Raw genomic sequence first — 14,143 nt, forward strand, 5'->3', positions numbered from 1 at the left:
TTCAAGTGATCCCCTCTGATGCCTATAATGCCCTCTCCCCCTCTTCTCTCCTAATTTAATCTGCTCTCAGTCAGTTTTATTTAGGTTCGTTTAGAATATGTGAAAATCACTTCAGACTCCATTTAACTAAATTTGTCAGTACTGCGTCTTGGATGTATGTTCTGTTTGTCTGTTCCACACTCTGATGATGGCAGTAGCTTGTAATCAGGTTTCAATCAAGGGAATGTTCAAGTACCTCTATGCAACGCTTGCATCTTGGTTTTATTCTAAGGCAGTCTCAACTGATCAGCACTTAGCTTGAATGTATGCTCATTTGTGTATGTATTTACTTTAAAACTCGACTAGATGCTTCACAGCAGAAGGCCTTCATGTGGGATGGGGTCAATTTACTCCCTTAACGTAGAGCAGCTCTCGTCGCCTGGGTTCCAGTTATTCATCGCATCATTCTAATGCTTTTGAAAGGTCCACTGACTGAGCCAAATGGGGGGAAATGGAGTAATGTTTTTTTTCTTTTACTTCTGAAATGTTTCACTCACTAACATGCCAGTTTCTCACCTGTATGACTAATGACTATGAATATGTAGCTATGGTAAAGTGGTGACAACTAAACCAGAAATGTCTAAGCTTCCTTTCTTCCGTCATCCCACAAGGACGCATTCATCGTTATCCACTTCATTTGGGCATAAGAAGGAACCAAAGATGTTTCCTTTTGTCTTTTTTGCAGTACTTTTATCTGGCCCTGTATATTTTTCTTGTTCAATAAAAGAGCAGTGTATGTTTGAGTTAATCGATGCCTAGTTGATGTTTTTAAAACTGACTGAATTGGAATTCCCAATCCTGCGTCTTTCCTCTGAAGCAGGTAGACAGGTTTGTAAAAAAATTCCCCAGATCTCCACACAATAATTAATATGTACGTAAACAACAGTACGACATATAAAAAGATTATTTTTTTTGCCACTTTAGTGGCCTTTATTCGTCCAACTTGACAGGAAGAAGGACGTAGCCGTAGAGGGACATGGAGCAAATGGGAATTGAACCATCGACAACTACATCGAGGACTAAAGCCTGGGTTTGGTTCACTTGCTCCCCCTGATACACCTAATGTTGCGCTAACACGTGTTAACGATAGGGGGCGCGCCACGTTGCTTTCTGACACGAGAGTGACGTCTATTTCCTTTTCCGCCGCGGCTCCGGCGCCTCACACACGAGTGTTCATCTTTTCTCTGTTGACGTGACGCGTAGTGAATAAACCGAGCAGACTGACAGCGTTTAGCTGGCAAAAATGGTGAGTATATTTACTAGGAAACATATTCCGACACTTAGTGTCTTGTTTATTTTCTCGTTCTGTATCTGCCAGCGTTAGTTCGGCTAGCATTAGCTTAGCTTTGACGCTAGCTACGTAGGATATTAGCTGCCAGTAGGAGTAATTATAGTTGGGCAATAGGAGATCGCGCTGTAGCTTAGCGGTTTTGTTGAGCTAAATTAACCTTATCTAGCTTCAATACACACCCTGTGGTAAAAGGCTAGCTCTTATGCTAACCCGAGAGTTGTGTGTTCCCAGAAACCCATTCTACTGCAGGGCCATGAGAGGTCCATCACTCAGATAAAGTACAACAGAGAAGGAGACCTGCTGTTCTCCGTAGCCAAAGACACGGTGAGTCCAGACTTGTGTTGAGTTCGTGCAACATCCGTAACTTTTGGGCTACAGCTGCTTCATCTCACGTGACGTTCCACTCCAGGTAGCCAACGTTTGGTACTCTGTGAACGGAGAACGGCTCGGCACCTATAATGGACACACTGGAGCGGTGTGGTGTGTTGACTGCGACTGTATCCTTCCATCATCAGGACCTACTCCTACGCCTCTATGGGCTCTGATGGATCATGTTATGGCTGTAAGCAGGATGTGACGTTCAGTGTTGCTTTCTTAACCTCTCATCAGGGGACACCAAGAATGTGTTGACGGGATCAGCGGACAACAGCTGTCGCCTGTGGGATTGTGAGACCGGTAAGCTAGCGAGGCTAGGTTTCCTCCTGGTTGCTAAAAGCTAACATAAGGAAACCCTAGAGGAGTGTGACGTCTTCTCTGGTTATTTCTCCACACACACACACACCCCCCGCCCAAAAATGAGAGAAAAGTAAAGGTATGGTAACTTTTACAACACCCTGCCTGTTTCCCCGCAGGTAAACAGTTGGCTCTGCTCAACACCAACTCGGCCGTCAGGACGTGCGGCTTCGACTTCAGCGGCAACATCATCATGTTCTCCACAGACAAGCAGATGGGCTACCAGTGCTTCCTGAACTTCTTTGACCTGAGAGATCCACAGCAGATGGGTACAGATAAACGCACGGTTATGTTTTCAAACTCAGCCCTCAGGGAGAATCTGACATACACATGTCAGAGCTAAGGATATTTATACATTATTTGCATTCTGAAGGAATGCAGGAAGCCGGAGACTATTAAAGTGAACCATGTTCTCAGGCAGTTTTCACTACGTAATTTGGGTTTGTTCATTTAAATGCTACCTGCGTTTGACTTTGTTTCTTATTTTCCTGACATTATTTGATACAGACAGTGTTGTGAGATTTATTTGATTTTCTGTGTAATTTCACCTTGCTGTTTTCAATTTGTTTAATATTGTAACTGATAGGTTTTTCAGTCGTCCTCTTGCTGCATTGTGCTTGCCAGTTTGTCCATTTAGTAGGATAAATGCTACTAATATCCATGTGATCGTTATCAAAACAACAACAAAAAAAACAATCGGAGCGTCATTTCTTTATACCAAGCTCCCAGACTGATGTTGCTTAAAATAAAAAAAGGTTATTGTCCCATATTTACCGCTGAGAAAGAATCCAGGTTTTTAATAAACTTTTAAATCATTTACAATTTCCACCGTTTCTACTTGTGTGTCTGCAGAGGACAACAATCCGTACCTGTCCGTTCCCTGCAGTGAGTGCAAGATAACCAGCGCGGTGTGGGGGCCTCTGGGGGAGTTCGTCATCGCAGGCCACGAGAACGGAGAGATCAACCAGTTCAGTGCGAAGGTTCGATGCTAACACAACTTCAACAGGCTCTGCCCACCACCGTAGATACGCCATAAAAGTCATATCACGACTGTGATTTGTGGCAGTAATGACGTATATCACAATATATATATATATATATTTTTTTTTGGATAAAACTTACAATAGAGAGAAAAAAGAAGGGGAAAAATGGCTAGTGTAGATGTGGTTTGTCCTAACTGGGCTGTGATCTTTTCCAGTCTGGTGAAATTCTGAAGAAGGCGAAGGAGCACACCAGGCAGATCAATGACATCCAGTCATCCGTCGATCTCACCATGGTGATCACTGCCTCCAAGGACAACACCTCTAAAGTGAGACTCGCATTAATACGTTTAAACACGTTAGTTAATAAGCGTTTACATTTAAACACTAAGTCTCTGTTGTCCTGTTAGCTGTTTGACTCCAATTCTCTGGATCACATCAAGACATTCAGGACAGACAGGCCTGTAAACTCTGCTGCCATCTCTCCTATAATGGACCACGTAAGACATGACTCTTATGGACTACGGTCAATCTCCTTGTTGTCATGGCGATGTGTCTGAATAAGCGTTTTGTGAAGGTGGTGATGGGAGGAGGGCAGGAAGCCATGGACGTCACCACAACCTCCACTAGGATCGGCAAGTTTGAGGCGAGGTGAGAGGAAGTCTGGAGTTATTTTCATGTTTAAGGTCGATAGAAGGACGACATTTTATATTTTGAAGGAGTTATTTTTTTATATGTGTAATTTCCTGCACTTAGGTTTTTCCATGCTGCATACGAGGAGGAGTTTGGGAGGGTCAAAGGTCATTTTGGCCCCATCAACTGTGTGGCGTTCCATCCCGACGGCAAGAGGTACAAACTGATTTTAATTATTTTTCTAAAAATACAGAAGAACAAGAGCCAACCCAGTAACAAACTGCTTGATGTTCCTGTTGCTACAGTTACAGCAGTGGAGGAGAAGACGGATACGTACGAATTCATTACTTTGACCCACACTACTTTGACTTTGAGCTGGAGGCGTAACCAAGCAACCCATTCAGCTAACATCAGACTCAATCCAGATCCATCAAAGGAAAATATCACTCGTCTCCAGTGCTTTGTACTGAACTATAATTATAAACTTTTTAACATTTGCCAGCAGTAATCACATTTAACTTGTAAACTCCAAATCTTCTCAATAAAATAAGGTCAAGGAAAGGATGGTTTGGCTGATTTTTAATGTTTTGGTTCGGTGTTTTGTTGTCACCAGTGGTACATGTATAAACATTAATTTTGGTTTCTTTAAAATTGAAGATTTAATAAGAATGTAAATCAGTAACATACATAGATTATTTAGCTATTAGCTGGATTAGGAGCCACAGTGAGCAACATTAGGTTGTGGCAGCATTAAAATATAACCTAACAACCAGTAGTTAAGGAAGCATGTCAGGGGAAAACAGTAAACATGGAACAAGTTATTTGAAGACCCAACTCTTAAATTTGTCATTTTTGCCGAAACAGGAAATTGCCGTTACAGGGACCAATATAACAATTGCAGCACACTACCAATAGCAAATGAAAATCGTAAATGTTTGAAGGGCTGAAGAGAGAAAAGAAAAAACTCAGAAAAGATGTTTGAATTTGTGGCAAAACTAATAGATACAGAAATTATTTTTGTAGCATATATTCAATATTTACGCCCATTCCACGAGTTTCAGGTGTAGTTACTCCTAAAAAAATAAACATTTTCTGCCTTTCATGTCACCACATGGCAATGTGCTCTTACATTCTTATGCAACTATTATTACTATATTTGTAATTGTGAGCATATACACAAAACAATTGAATCAGTTTTCTTTATTTTTGTATGACAAAGATATGATAATGCACATTTCACAAGGATACAACTCCAGCCACACTTTGAAAGCCCTTCACTGGCTTTCTCTACATTTCTGTAAAATGATACAAAATCTCTAAAGTCATTTGCTCAGCAACATCATCCTCTGGAGAGGGCCCCATTCACTCGCAAACATAAAAACAGCACAGGAAGGTAAACGGGTTCACAGAGCAGATAATCCTGGGAGGATGAGCCGACCGGATTCATGATTGAAAATAACTTAATGAGCAGAGAGTCAGGACTGGTGGAGGGCAGAGACTAAGAAATATATACATGCTGAAGGTGAGATGACGCATGCATTCACTGATGAGTATGCGGTAAGGTGGAGCTGCTTGCCTATGGCGGGTTTTTGATGCTTCATAAATACTTACAAATAAAAACCCAAACAGGAAGGCCCCACAGACAGGCTTTAATCAGAAATCCCAGCATGGAAATAGTTTTCTTATCACAGCAAACCTGATGTCCACAAAGAGCTCACAGGGGTTGGAGGGAATTTTACATCTCATACAGTGGTTGGCAGGTGGGTGGGGTTGACCTCCATCCCATCCACCTGCTGCTCAACTCATGTAAACAATGGAAAGCAGGTTTGTCTGCAGGAACGAAGGAAAACAGGAATACAAAAATCCTCTGGTTGCAGGAGAAAAACAGGAATCTGGGCTGAGGACAACAGGACGGACACGTCTCCCTCAGGATCACTTCAAGTTGTCTTTATCTCCTCTTTTGGTCTGAAACACAAACATATTGATTAGACATCACATATTGGGATATAGTTATGTGTTTATTTTTGGTTCAGTTTCATAATTTTGGCCTACAGCTAGTTCAAAACAAAATCAGAAAGTCAAGAGAGCAATAAAACGAGATTTTTAGTGCAGAAATGTGACCTACTGAAAAGTACATCCATGTCACCACATGATCAAATAATATCTAAAATAAAACTCAACCAAAAATGATAAGGAAACAAAAGGCGCACACAACCGAAATCATAAATGAAATGGATTATGAAGTCTGTCAGGAACATGTAAAGCCGCCCAGATGGAGAAGCTTTAACTCTGGTTCTTACCCAGATGTGTCCATCTTCTCCTCCTCTTTCTCTTCCTCTTTCACTTCTAGAAAACAAACAGAATGTTATCTCAGAGTCCAGACCAAAACCACTGAGAGTTTCTGCAGGTTTCACCAACTCAAATTTAGTTTAAAAGGAGTTTAAAAGGTCGAATCGCATGGATTAGTAACAGAAATGAAATGAGCCAGTGGTGAAGACGAACATTGTCCAGTCACTATATTGATATATATTCATCACTGCAATAAGTTGCCTACATACTAGCTTGTTTTTATCCAAACATTCATCGCTGTTCTTTAAAGCTCATCAGTCTGACTCTCCACATGGTTACATCATCATCAAGCATTGCTGCGGTTAGCCGCTAAACTACAGGTCTTTATCCCAGGCCAAATTTCTATTAGTTCAACTGTTTATATCGTGCATTACTAGAAAGTAATGCTCTTACCTTTCTTTTCCTCTCCTTCCTTCTCTTCCTCCTTCTTCACTCTCTTTGCCTTTTTGTGATTGGCTGCGTTCCTGCGGCCGCCACCTTGCCCCTCGGCCTCGTCCTCAGAGTCTGAGAACTCTTCCTCACAGGCTATCCTCTTGTCGTGGGCCCGGACTGCAACACAGATCCTCATCAGCGCCCCCTAACGAACTAATCCAACGCTTGTGTGTGTGTGTGTGTCTGTGTTCTCTTACTGGAGACGCGTTTGTCGGGGTCCTCCTCGTCCTCGTCTCCGCTGTCGGCGTGTGGGGCGTCCTCGGGGATGGCCTGCATTTGGACTCCGGGTGCGTGAGGCAGCATGCGCAGGTTCTCGAAGAGCCGCTGCTTGATCTTCTCCAGATACTCGTTGGTGTTCTGGTTGGTCATGTTGGAGGGGCTGATGTGCAGCTTGAAGTCGGGCCCGAAGTATTCAAAGTAATCGTTGTAGGGCAACTCGTTGGGGATGGATGAGTCCAGGGCCACGGCCGTCTCAAAGGTCCAGCAGCGGGCGACGTTGCGGATGGTGTAGCCGCCTCCGCCCAGCATCAGCAGAGGTAGGTTGAAGCTTTTGATGTACTCCACGCACTTGGCATGGCCTTTACGAGGAGACGCGCACACAGTTGAATTTCTAACGTGTCAAAGGAAGTCAGCGTGATTTTGAGACGCTGTCTTACCTTTGATGGTGAGGTTGAAGCAGCCCAGTCGGTCTCCAGAAAGAGAATCTGCTCCACACTGCAGAACCACAGCACTGGGCTGGTACATCTCCATGACTTTAGCCATAATCTAACACAAAAACAACGTTTAATCAAACATGTGAACTTGATTTGAGGAATTAAGAGGCATTAAACACACAAAACAACTCACAGGTTTGAAGATGGCTTCATAAGACTCATCGTCGATGCCGTCTCTCAGAGGGTAGTTTACGGCATAGTACTTGCCTTTTCCTGCTCCGATGTCCTGCACACGTTGAAATGGTTGGATTAATATTCATGACTTCTTTAACGTGTTGAAATGTTTTCCAGGAGAAACGCTCTGAAACACACCCTCAGATCTCCAGTGCCGGGGAAGTATTCCCCGTATTTGTGGAAGGAAACGGTCATGACCCTGTCTGTGGTGTAGAAGGCCTCCTCAACGCCGTCGCCATGGTGGATGTCGATGTCTATGTAGAGCACCCTCTGGTGGTATCTGGAGGGAGTACAGGGTTCAGGTAAATGCTGCTCCAACTTCACACAAAGAAGTGACTAATCTGGAGCTTTGTAAAAGTTCAAACCCTTCCTGCTGCTTGTAGGTTTGAGGTGAGTGTAAACAGTTTTTAAATCTAAGATGATCTAATATGATCAGTGAGGCATTGAGCCATTATGAATACTATTCAATACATTTAAATAATCCAAATCAATCTTTTTAGGTAAATTATCTTTATACGCAACACAATATAGAAAGAAAGTGGCATTTAGCAATAAGAAATAATTTTGGTGATTCTAACTGATTTAAAGCAATAAAAGTTTAGCCTGATTTAACTTCAGATAGTGAGAACATTTTTTGTCTTTTTATTAGTTTCAACTGTAAATAACATTTTCCAAATCTCTTCTTTTAATTAAACATTAGATTGCACTTTATTACAAAACTGTGCAGTTTGGACATCAAGCACTTTCTCTGACTTTATACAGAAATCAAGGACTTTCCAAACCTTGAAAACGCCTCAATTAAATTTAAGAAATTTCAAGCACCAGGTAAAATTGTCCTTGCAGGCCTCCATCTTCCACCAAAACAAGTAACCTAAAGTTTCACAGTGTCAGATTACAACACAAATCTGACAGAAACTCTAACAACTTTATTTTATTGGGATTCGATGCGTTTGACAAACCATTAGTGCCACAAAACTGTCATTTTGGTTTGCAAAGCAGCTCAAGATCAACTTTTAACCTCAGTCTTCAACTATTGCCAAAGAGTCTCAGTTGGATTTAAGTCTGGACTTTGACTGGGCCATTAACACATGAACATGCTTTGACCCAAACCTATAGTCTCAATTATTTTTTGCAATTATTTTTTTTAGCAGTTTTTACCCCAGGAATGTTTTTAGCTCCATGCTTCTTCTTGTCAAACCTGACTGCTTTCAATCATGATGGACATGATGCTGCCACTACCATGATGTGTTTAAATGTTCAGGTTTCTACCACAAACTGAAACCTGAACACTTGTTTACACTGGCTGCTCTACTACTAACTGAACTGACTGAACAAATTAAAGTTGTTTTTACATGTTTAACCAAAGTTGTGAAGCTATTGGTGTATTTAAGTGCTGTACTGGTGCAGAGTAATCAAATCAATTTGTAATTCAGTACATTTATTTTAAAAAAGAAATGTTGTAAGTCAATTCAGCTGTGTTTCTGGATTGGTATCCGACTTGACACGATATGACAAACAGAAGCAGCTAGAAGCTGCAGTGAGGTGTTGGACTTACTTCAGCAGCTCCAGGATGGCGAGGACGATGTCGTTGACGTAGCAGAAGCCGGACGCCTCAGACTTCTTGGCGTGGTGGAGTCCACCAGCCCAGTTGATGGCGATGTCCGTCTGCTGCTTGTTCAGCTTCACTGCTCCAGCTGAAACAAAAACAGAGTTGGATCCAGATCTGAGGTAAAAACCTCCGTCCGCTCAGCATAGCGATCTGCAAATCAAGCTGGAAATGATACTTAAGACTATTCTGTGCTTTAGAGAAGAAGACGGATCATCTAAGATAGATAACTTACCGACTGAGCCACCTGTCGAGAGCTGGCAAAACTCAAACAGACCGTCAAAAACTGGACAGTCCTCTCCGACATTAACTGTAAGAGAAGAAGAAAATGGAGAATCTGACTGTGAGTGAATGTGAGGCGAGCAGCAGGAGATGGTGGAGAAGAAAACCGGACGCACATCTCTGCATCTGTTTGCTGTACTCAGACATGTTGTCTGGACGGATAGACCTCAGAAACTTGATGTAGTCGTCGCTGTGGTACTTGGTCATCTCTTCAGCACTGGCTTTGTGCGGCCTCTGAAAGATAAATAAAAACAAATTTAATAAAGATTCATACAGTCCTGAAAATGTATGGAAGGTATCTGTTAAAAAACAGTAGTACCATGACGGATAGAAACCACAGAACGTTTTGGTTTGTGATTCAAGTCAGTATCAGAAAATGTTTGAGCTGTCTGAAGCAGTGACTTAGTTTTATGTCTATAATTTAGCACAGCTTTAGGTTAACTTTTATCAAGGGACAAATGCGATACAAGTGATTATTTTATAGTCTGTTTTTAAGTATCTAAAGAATTGTGCCCAAATTTCATAGTTACAATGACAACAAATATTGTTTTCTGTTCTTTGTGAATCCAGACCTGCTTTTTCCATCATCAGTTAAAAACCACTGGTTGCAGTATTTATTTAACATTACACTGACGATACAGAATCCAATTAACTTCAATCCTCCTTACTGTTCCATCAAATCAAAGACCTCAACTACCTCCTTTAGCTTTAGCATAAATCAGCTTAATTTAGTAGCTTAAATCTGTATCAGAAATAGGCACAAAAGAAATTAAAAACTAACAGAAAAGTCAAATAAATTATTGACTTTGTTTAATCATAATATAGAGAAAATAGACTGTCTTTCAACTGGACACTTAAAGTGTATATGTATTGACCAAATTTTGTTGCAAGACTCTAAAAATAAACAAAATAATAAAAAAAGAAAACTAGTTAAAAATAGTGTAAATATATACAATAAAAAAAAGATATTAATGTTTTATTTAACCAAATATTCCATCCAAGCATTCCTTTGCTCTCGTTCTATTGGACATTGACAGCTAATCAAGTGTAAAAACAAATCTAAAACAAATGAGTAAAAGAAAGGATTTTGTATTAAAGACTAATGTAATAGATCCACAAATAAAATGGGACGATGCAAGCAGCCACTTCTCTTTGTAAACAGCTTTTAGAATCCAAATTAATTGCATAAGTTAATTATGTTAAATGTCTAGTTGGTAGGAAAAAGAAAGTATGTCTTATTGGAGCGTTACATTTGTACTCTAAAATAAAACAAAAAGAAATTGGAAGAAATTCCTCAAATATAATATGGCTGCTGAAAAGGTATCTTAGAAAGATTTTTCTGATCAAATTCTGATCAAAACTTTAAAGTTTTAGTTGTACAGTACAGACGAGCGATGAAACTGGGGATGGTTCTGTTCTGTTTGACTCACATAGATCTCCATTTTCCTGTAGAGTCCGTAGTTGAGGAGGAGGTTGTGCGTCATGCGGATCCTGTGGGGCTTCATGGGATGGCCTTGACCGTAGTAATAGTTCCCCACGTCACCTGCAGGAGATAAACCGAGTAGGTCGGTCAGCATCCAACGTTCTGAAGCTAAGAGAGAAGCTTCACATATTTTTTTTTGGCAACTACGCCTGTTGCAATAAATCTAATAATGATAAACTAAAATGAACTATCATTTTTCTCCTTTCTCTGTTTCTACCAAAAACTGGATGACAAAGTCTTCAGTCTAGTTCTTTGTTCCCAAATAGCTCCGTTTTAAAGGACAATTTTGCTTACAGAGACCTCAGTGATTTTATGTGTTGTTTCTGAGGTTGTGTTCATTTATTTTGGATATTTTAAATGCCTTCCAGTTACAGTGTTAAATGTTCATTAGTATTTAAAGTTTATTGATCATTGCATCATTATTCTTTGCATCATAATGGTAAAGTAATACCATTATATTACTTGAAAATGGCCTAAAAAACAACAATATTATCGTTTATCACAATGATTTCTGGGACAATTTATCGTCTAGCAAAATTTGTTAGAGACAAACCCATCAATCAATTCATATCTGCCTAATAGAACCTTTAATGAGTTGGTGTTTTATTTTATATTTTACTCACTGTACTGTAAAGAAACATAATTAACATTTTTAGATACTGAACATCATGAAGTATCCAAATCAACGTATACCAAGTTTTGAAAAAATTTTGGGTTTCAAATCAGATAAAAGGTTTTACATCATACTTTGGGTGATTACAATCCTTATTACATACCAAAATATACAGAAGAACGGGTTTGTTTGTTTTTTGCTCTTTTGAGGCTGTGAATAAAAGTAATCCAAAAGCCAGCCAGCAGCCAGCTGACCTTTCTTCCGTCAGCTGGCTGAAAAAAGATAACTCTTTACAAGTATTTCCAATCACAAAAAAAAGGTATGGAAACCAAAGGTGCCTGCATTAGTGAAAGTTCTGTAATGTCCAAAATACTTTCCAGCTAAGCATAGTGAATCCATGCCGCCTCTTGAAACAAATCCACTAGGATTCTGGCTACTGTGATACCGATATCGCAATCCTGATTCGATTTATCGTGCAGATCTCGAACAACACAGGAAATGGGTATCTTACGTGCACGGCAGCATTAAAATGCGCATCCAAATGAGATCCATTTAATTATTCATGAGCGTCCCGAATTATGAGTTCACGCGACACAATGGGAAGACGGAAGTAACGATCAGATGTTTCGGTACGAACAGGGCTTTTCCGCTTATTTTAAATAAAAAATAAAAATAAACTGGCTTCAAACGATCAATCACAAACAGGACAAAACTGCAGTCGTCAGCGCAAATGTAACGCTGGCGGGGTTCATTTACAGTTTGAAATAGCGCAAACGCAATAGTTCAATGACAGGCAGTGTTTAAACGATACTTATTCCCCGTAAAAGTATATAGTATATGGTTTAATCCTCCCCCAAATCCTTTCGGAAGATGAAGCGAATTAAAGCAGCAGAGTGCATCCTTCCTCACTTCTCGGAAGTTGTTAGCGAGTTGGAGGAACACTGTGCGATTATCACCGCATAGCTTCATGTCCCCATTTGTTATTATAGTTCTAATGCACAAATACAACCCCCATAGGAGGCTTTAATAATTTATGAAAAGTTGTTTTAATATTGAGTGACCAAAAATGAAGCCGAAGAGACAACAATGTACTGGGTCCGGAATTCGGGCTAATAGCTAGCACGGCTAAAACAAGCTAGTTAGCAAGCTAACGTTAGCTCCCCAACACCGGCTTCGGAGCTGGACCGCGCTGCAACACTTAAAACCCTGACACAGGAAAAATAAAACCCCGAAGTTTCACACGCGGTAAAGGACATTTGAAAATGAGAGCGAGTAAAAGGTCCAAGTGAAGTATTTACCGTCATAATAATAGCAAACTTTTTTCTTTGTTCCTTGAGACAGCGCCATTTTACACCAGTTACCCCACTGGTTCGCCCGCTTACCGGGTTCTCAGTTCTACGGGGGAGGTCGCGCGGAGCTCCTCTCAGCCAATCACAGCAGCTTACCCGCCTCACTGGGCGGAGCCGGAATACAAACCGAGGACCACCGAGGAATCAGCTCCAGACTAAATAATGGGTCTCCACCTTTAATGATCTTGAATATTTCTCCAAAACGCCTTCAGTAAACCATCTTTTACTGATATAATTTTACAGTTCTCAGTCATTTTCAAAAAGTATTTATGCCTATTAAGCCTTTTCAAACTTTGATATAATTCATCATCATCATGTTTTGAATCTTTGCAAGGACTGCTCTAAGCTGCTTTTTATATTGACAGCATGTTATATTTTATTTTTATTTTTATTTTGTCTACAATTGCTACTCTGTGGTGGTTGTTGTGTGTCTTGTCTCTATGCTGCTGTAACTGCAAAATAATTTCCCTGCTGGATGAATAAAGTAATTCTATTCTATTCTATTCTATTCTATTCTATTCTATTCTATCAGGGTTTTATTTTACAGACCAACACTGAGCAATGCAATGGTTTGCAAAAAAAAATGAAGAAAAATCTGAAACCTTTGGTGTGTATTGTTGTTTCTGCAACAAATTCCCTTCAATCAATCAATCAAATAAAATCTTATTTGTATAGCACATTTCAGCAGCAAGGCATTTCAAAGTGCTTTACATCATATCAAACACAGAAACACAATGCAACATAGAATCAACAATCAAAACACGACATTAAGTCAAGTTCCATCAATGAATATGTAATCGATTACGTTTCAAATACAATCCTAAACAGGTGGATTTTTAGTCAAGTTTGCATCCATAGAAGGTTTACCTGTTGCACTCCTACTGTGTTATATGGAACAAAATACCTATTGCTATTTTTATTCCCACTCACGCTCACAATCACACAGTTTAAAACGATGTAGACAGCATTTTAATGGGCTTCTGGCACAAGGCTCCGTATACCTCTTTCACGGAATTTCGAGCTGGGACTCCACCGTCCCTCACGGATTTTTGTGCAATTCTATGGTACCTGTTAGTGTCTAGAATTTACAGGGTTCCCGTTACGCGCAGTGGCCCTCAGTCGCTCGCCGTTTTTCTTTCGGCACGGGGCTCCGTTCAGAAGTAATCTATTGTTTTTTAATTGATGTTGTGCATTAAGGGCCATTTTGCCAGGACTGAAATCCTGCAAGGCCAAGACCAGAACCTCCAAGACAGAGGTCGAATGTTTAGAGCAGTGGTGCCCAAAGTCGGTCCTCGAGGGCTGACTCCTGCATGTTTTAGTTCTCTCCCTGGTTTAAAGCACCTGGACCAAATGATGGCTGTTAGATGGCCTAAAAAGAAGAAAAGGTTGTTACTTCCACCAGGGAGAGAACTAAAACATGCGAGGACCGACTTTGGGCCCCCCTGATTTAGAGTTTGACTAATATTT

At 40.5% G+C, this 14,143-nt stretch overlaps 2 protein-coding genes across 2 annotated transcripts; one reads left to right on the forward strand and one right to left on the reverse strand.

Annotated features, from left to right (window-relative positions):
• The first annotated feature begins 1,171 nt into the window (after positions 1-1,171).
• On the forward strand, positions 1,172-4,239 carry eif3i (eukaryotic translation initiation factor 3 subunit I). Its single transcript, XM_005812449.2, has 11 exons — positions 1,172-1,285; positions 1,562-1,654; positions 1,740-1,827; positions 1,940-2,005; positions 2,182-2,331; positions 2,915-3,042; positions 3,261-3,371; positions 3,453-3,542; positions 3,620-3,693; positions 3,799-3,891; positions 3,981-4,239. The coding sequence occupies exons 1-11, from the start codon at positions 1,283-1,285 to the stop codon at positions 4,060-4,062; spliced, it is 978 nt and encodes a 325-aa protein (XP_005812506.1). The 5' UTR covers positions 1,172-1,282; the 3' UTR covers positions 4,063-4,239.
• Positions 4,240-4,860: 621 nt separating this feature from the next.
• LOC102236362 (probable histone deacetylase 1-B) lies at positions 4,861-12,730 on the reverse strand. Its single transcript, XM_005812450.2, has 12 exons — positions 12,626-12,730; positions 10,662-10,774; positions 9,348-9,465; positions 9,185-9,259; positions 8,899-9,037; positions 7,482-7,623; positions 7,303-7,395; positions 7,113-7,221; positions 6,654-7,034; positions 6,418-6,573; positions 5,976-6,021; positions 4,861-5,640 (listed from the first exon to the last, which is right to left on the reverse strand). The coding sequence occupies exons 1-12, from the start codon at positions 12,672-12,674 to the stop codon at positions 5,613-5,615; spliced, it is 1,449 nt and encodes a 482-aa protein (XP_005812507.1). The 5' UTR covers positions 12,675-12,730; the 3' UTR covers positions 4,861-5,612.
• Between the last annotated feature and the right edge of the window lie 1,413 nt (positions 12,731-14,143).

Source organism: Xiphophorus maculatus, chromosome 13 (assembly GCF_002775205.1).
Source record: "Xiphophorus maculatus strain JP 163 A chromosome 13, X_maculatus-5.0-male, whole genome shotgun sequence".
In the NCBI taxonomy this organism is placed as follows: domain Eukaryota; kingdom Metazoa; phylum Chordata; class Actinopteri; order Cyprinodontiformes; family Poeciliidae; genus Xiphophorus; species Xiphophorus maculatus.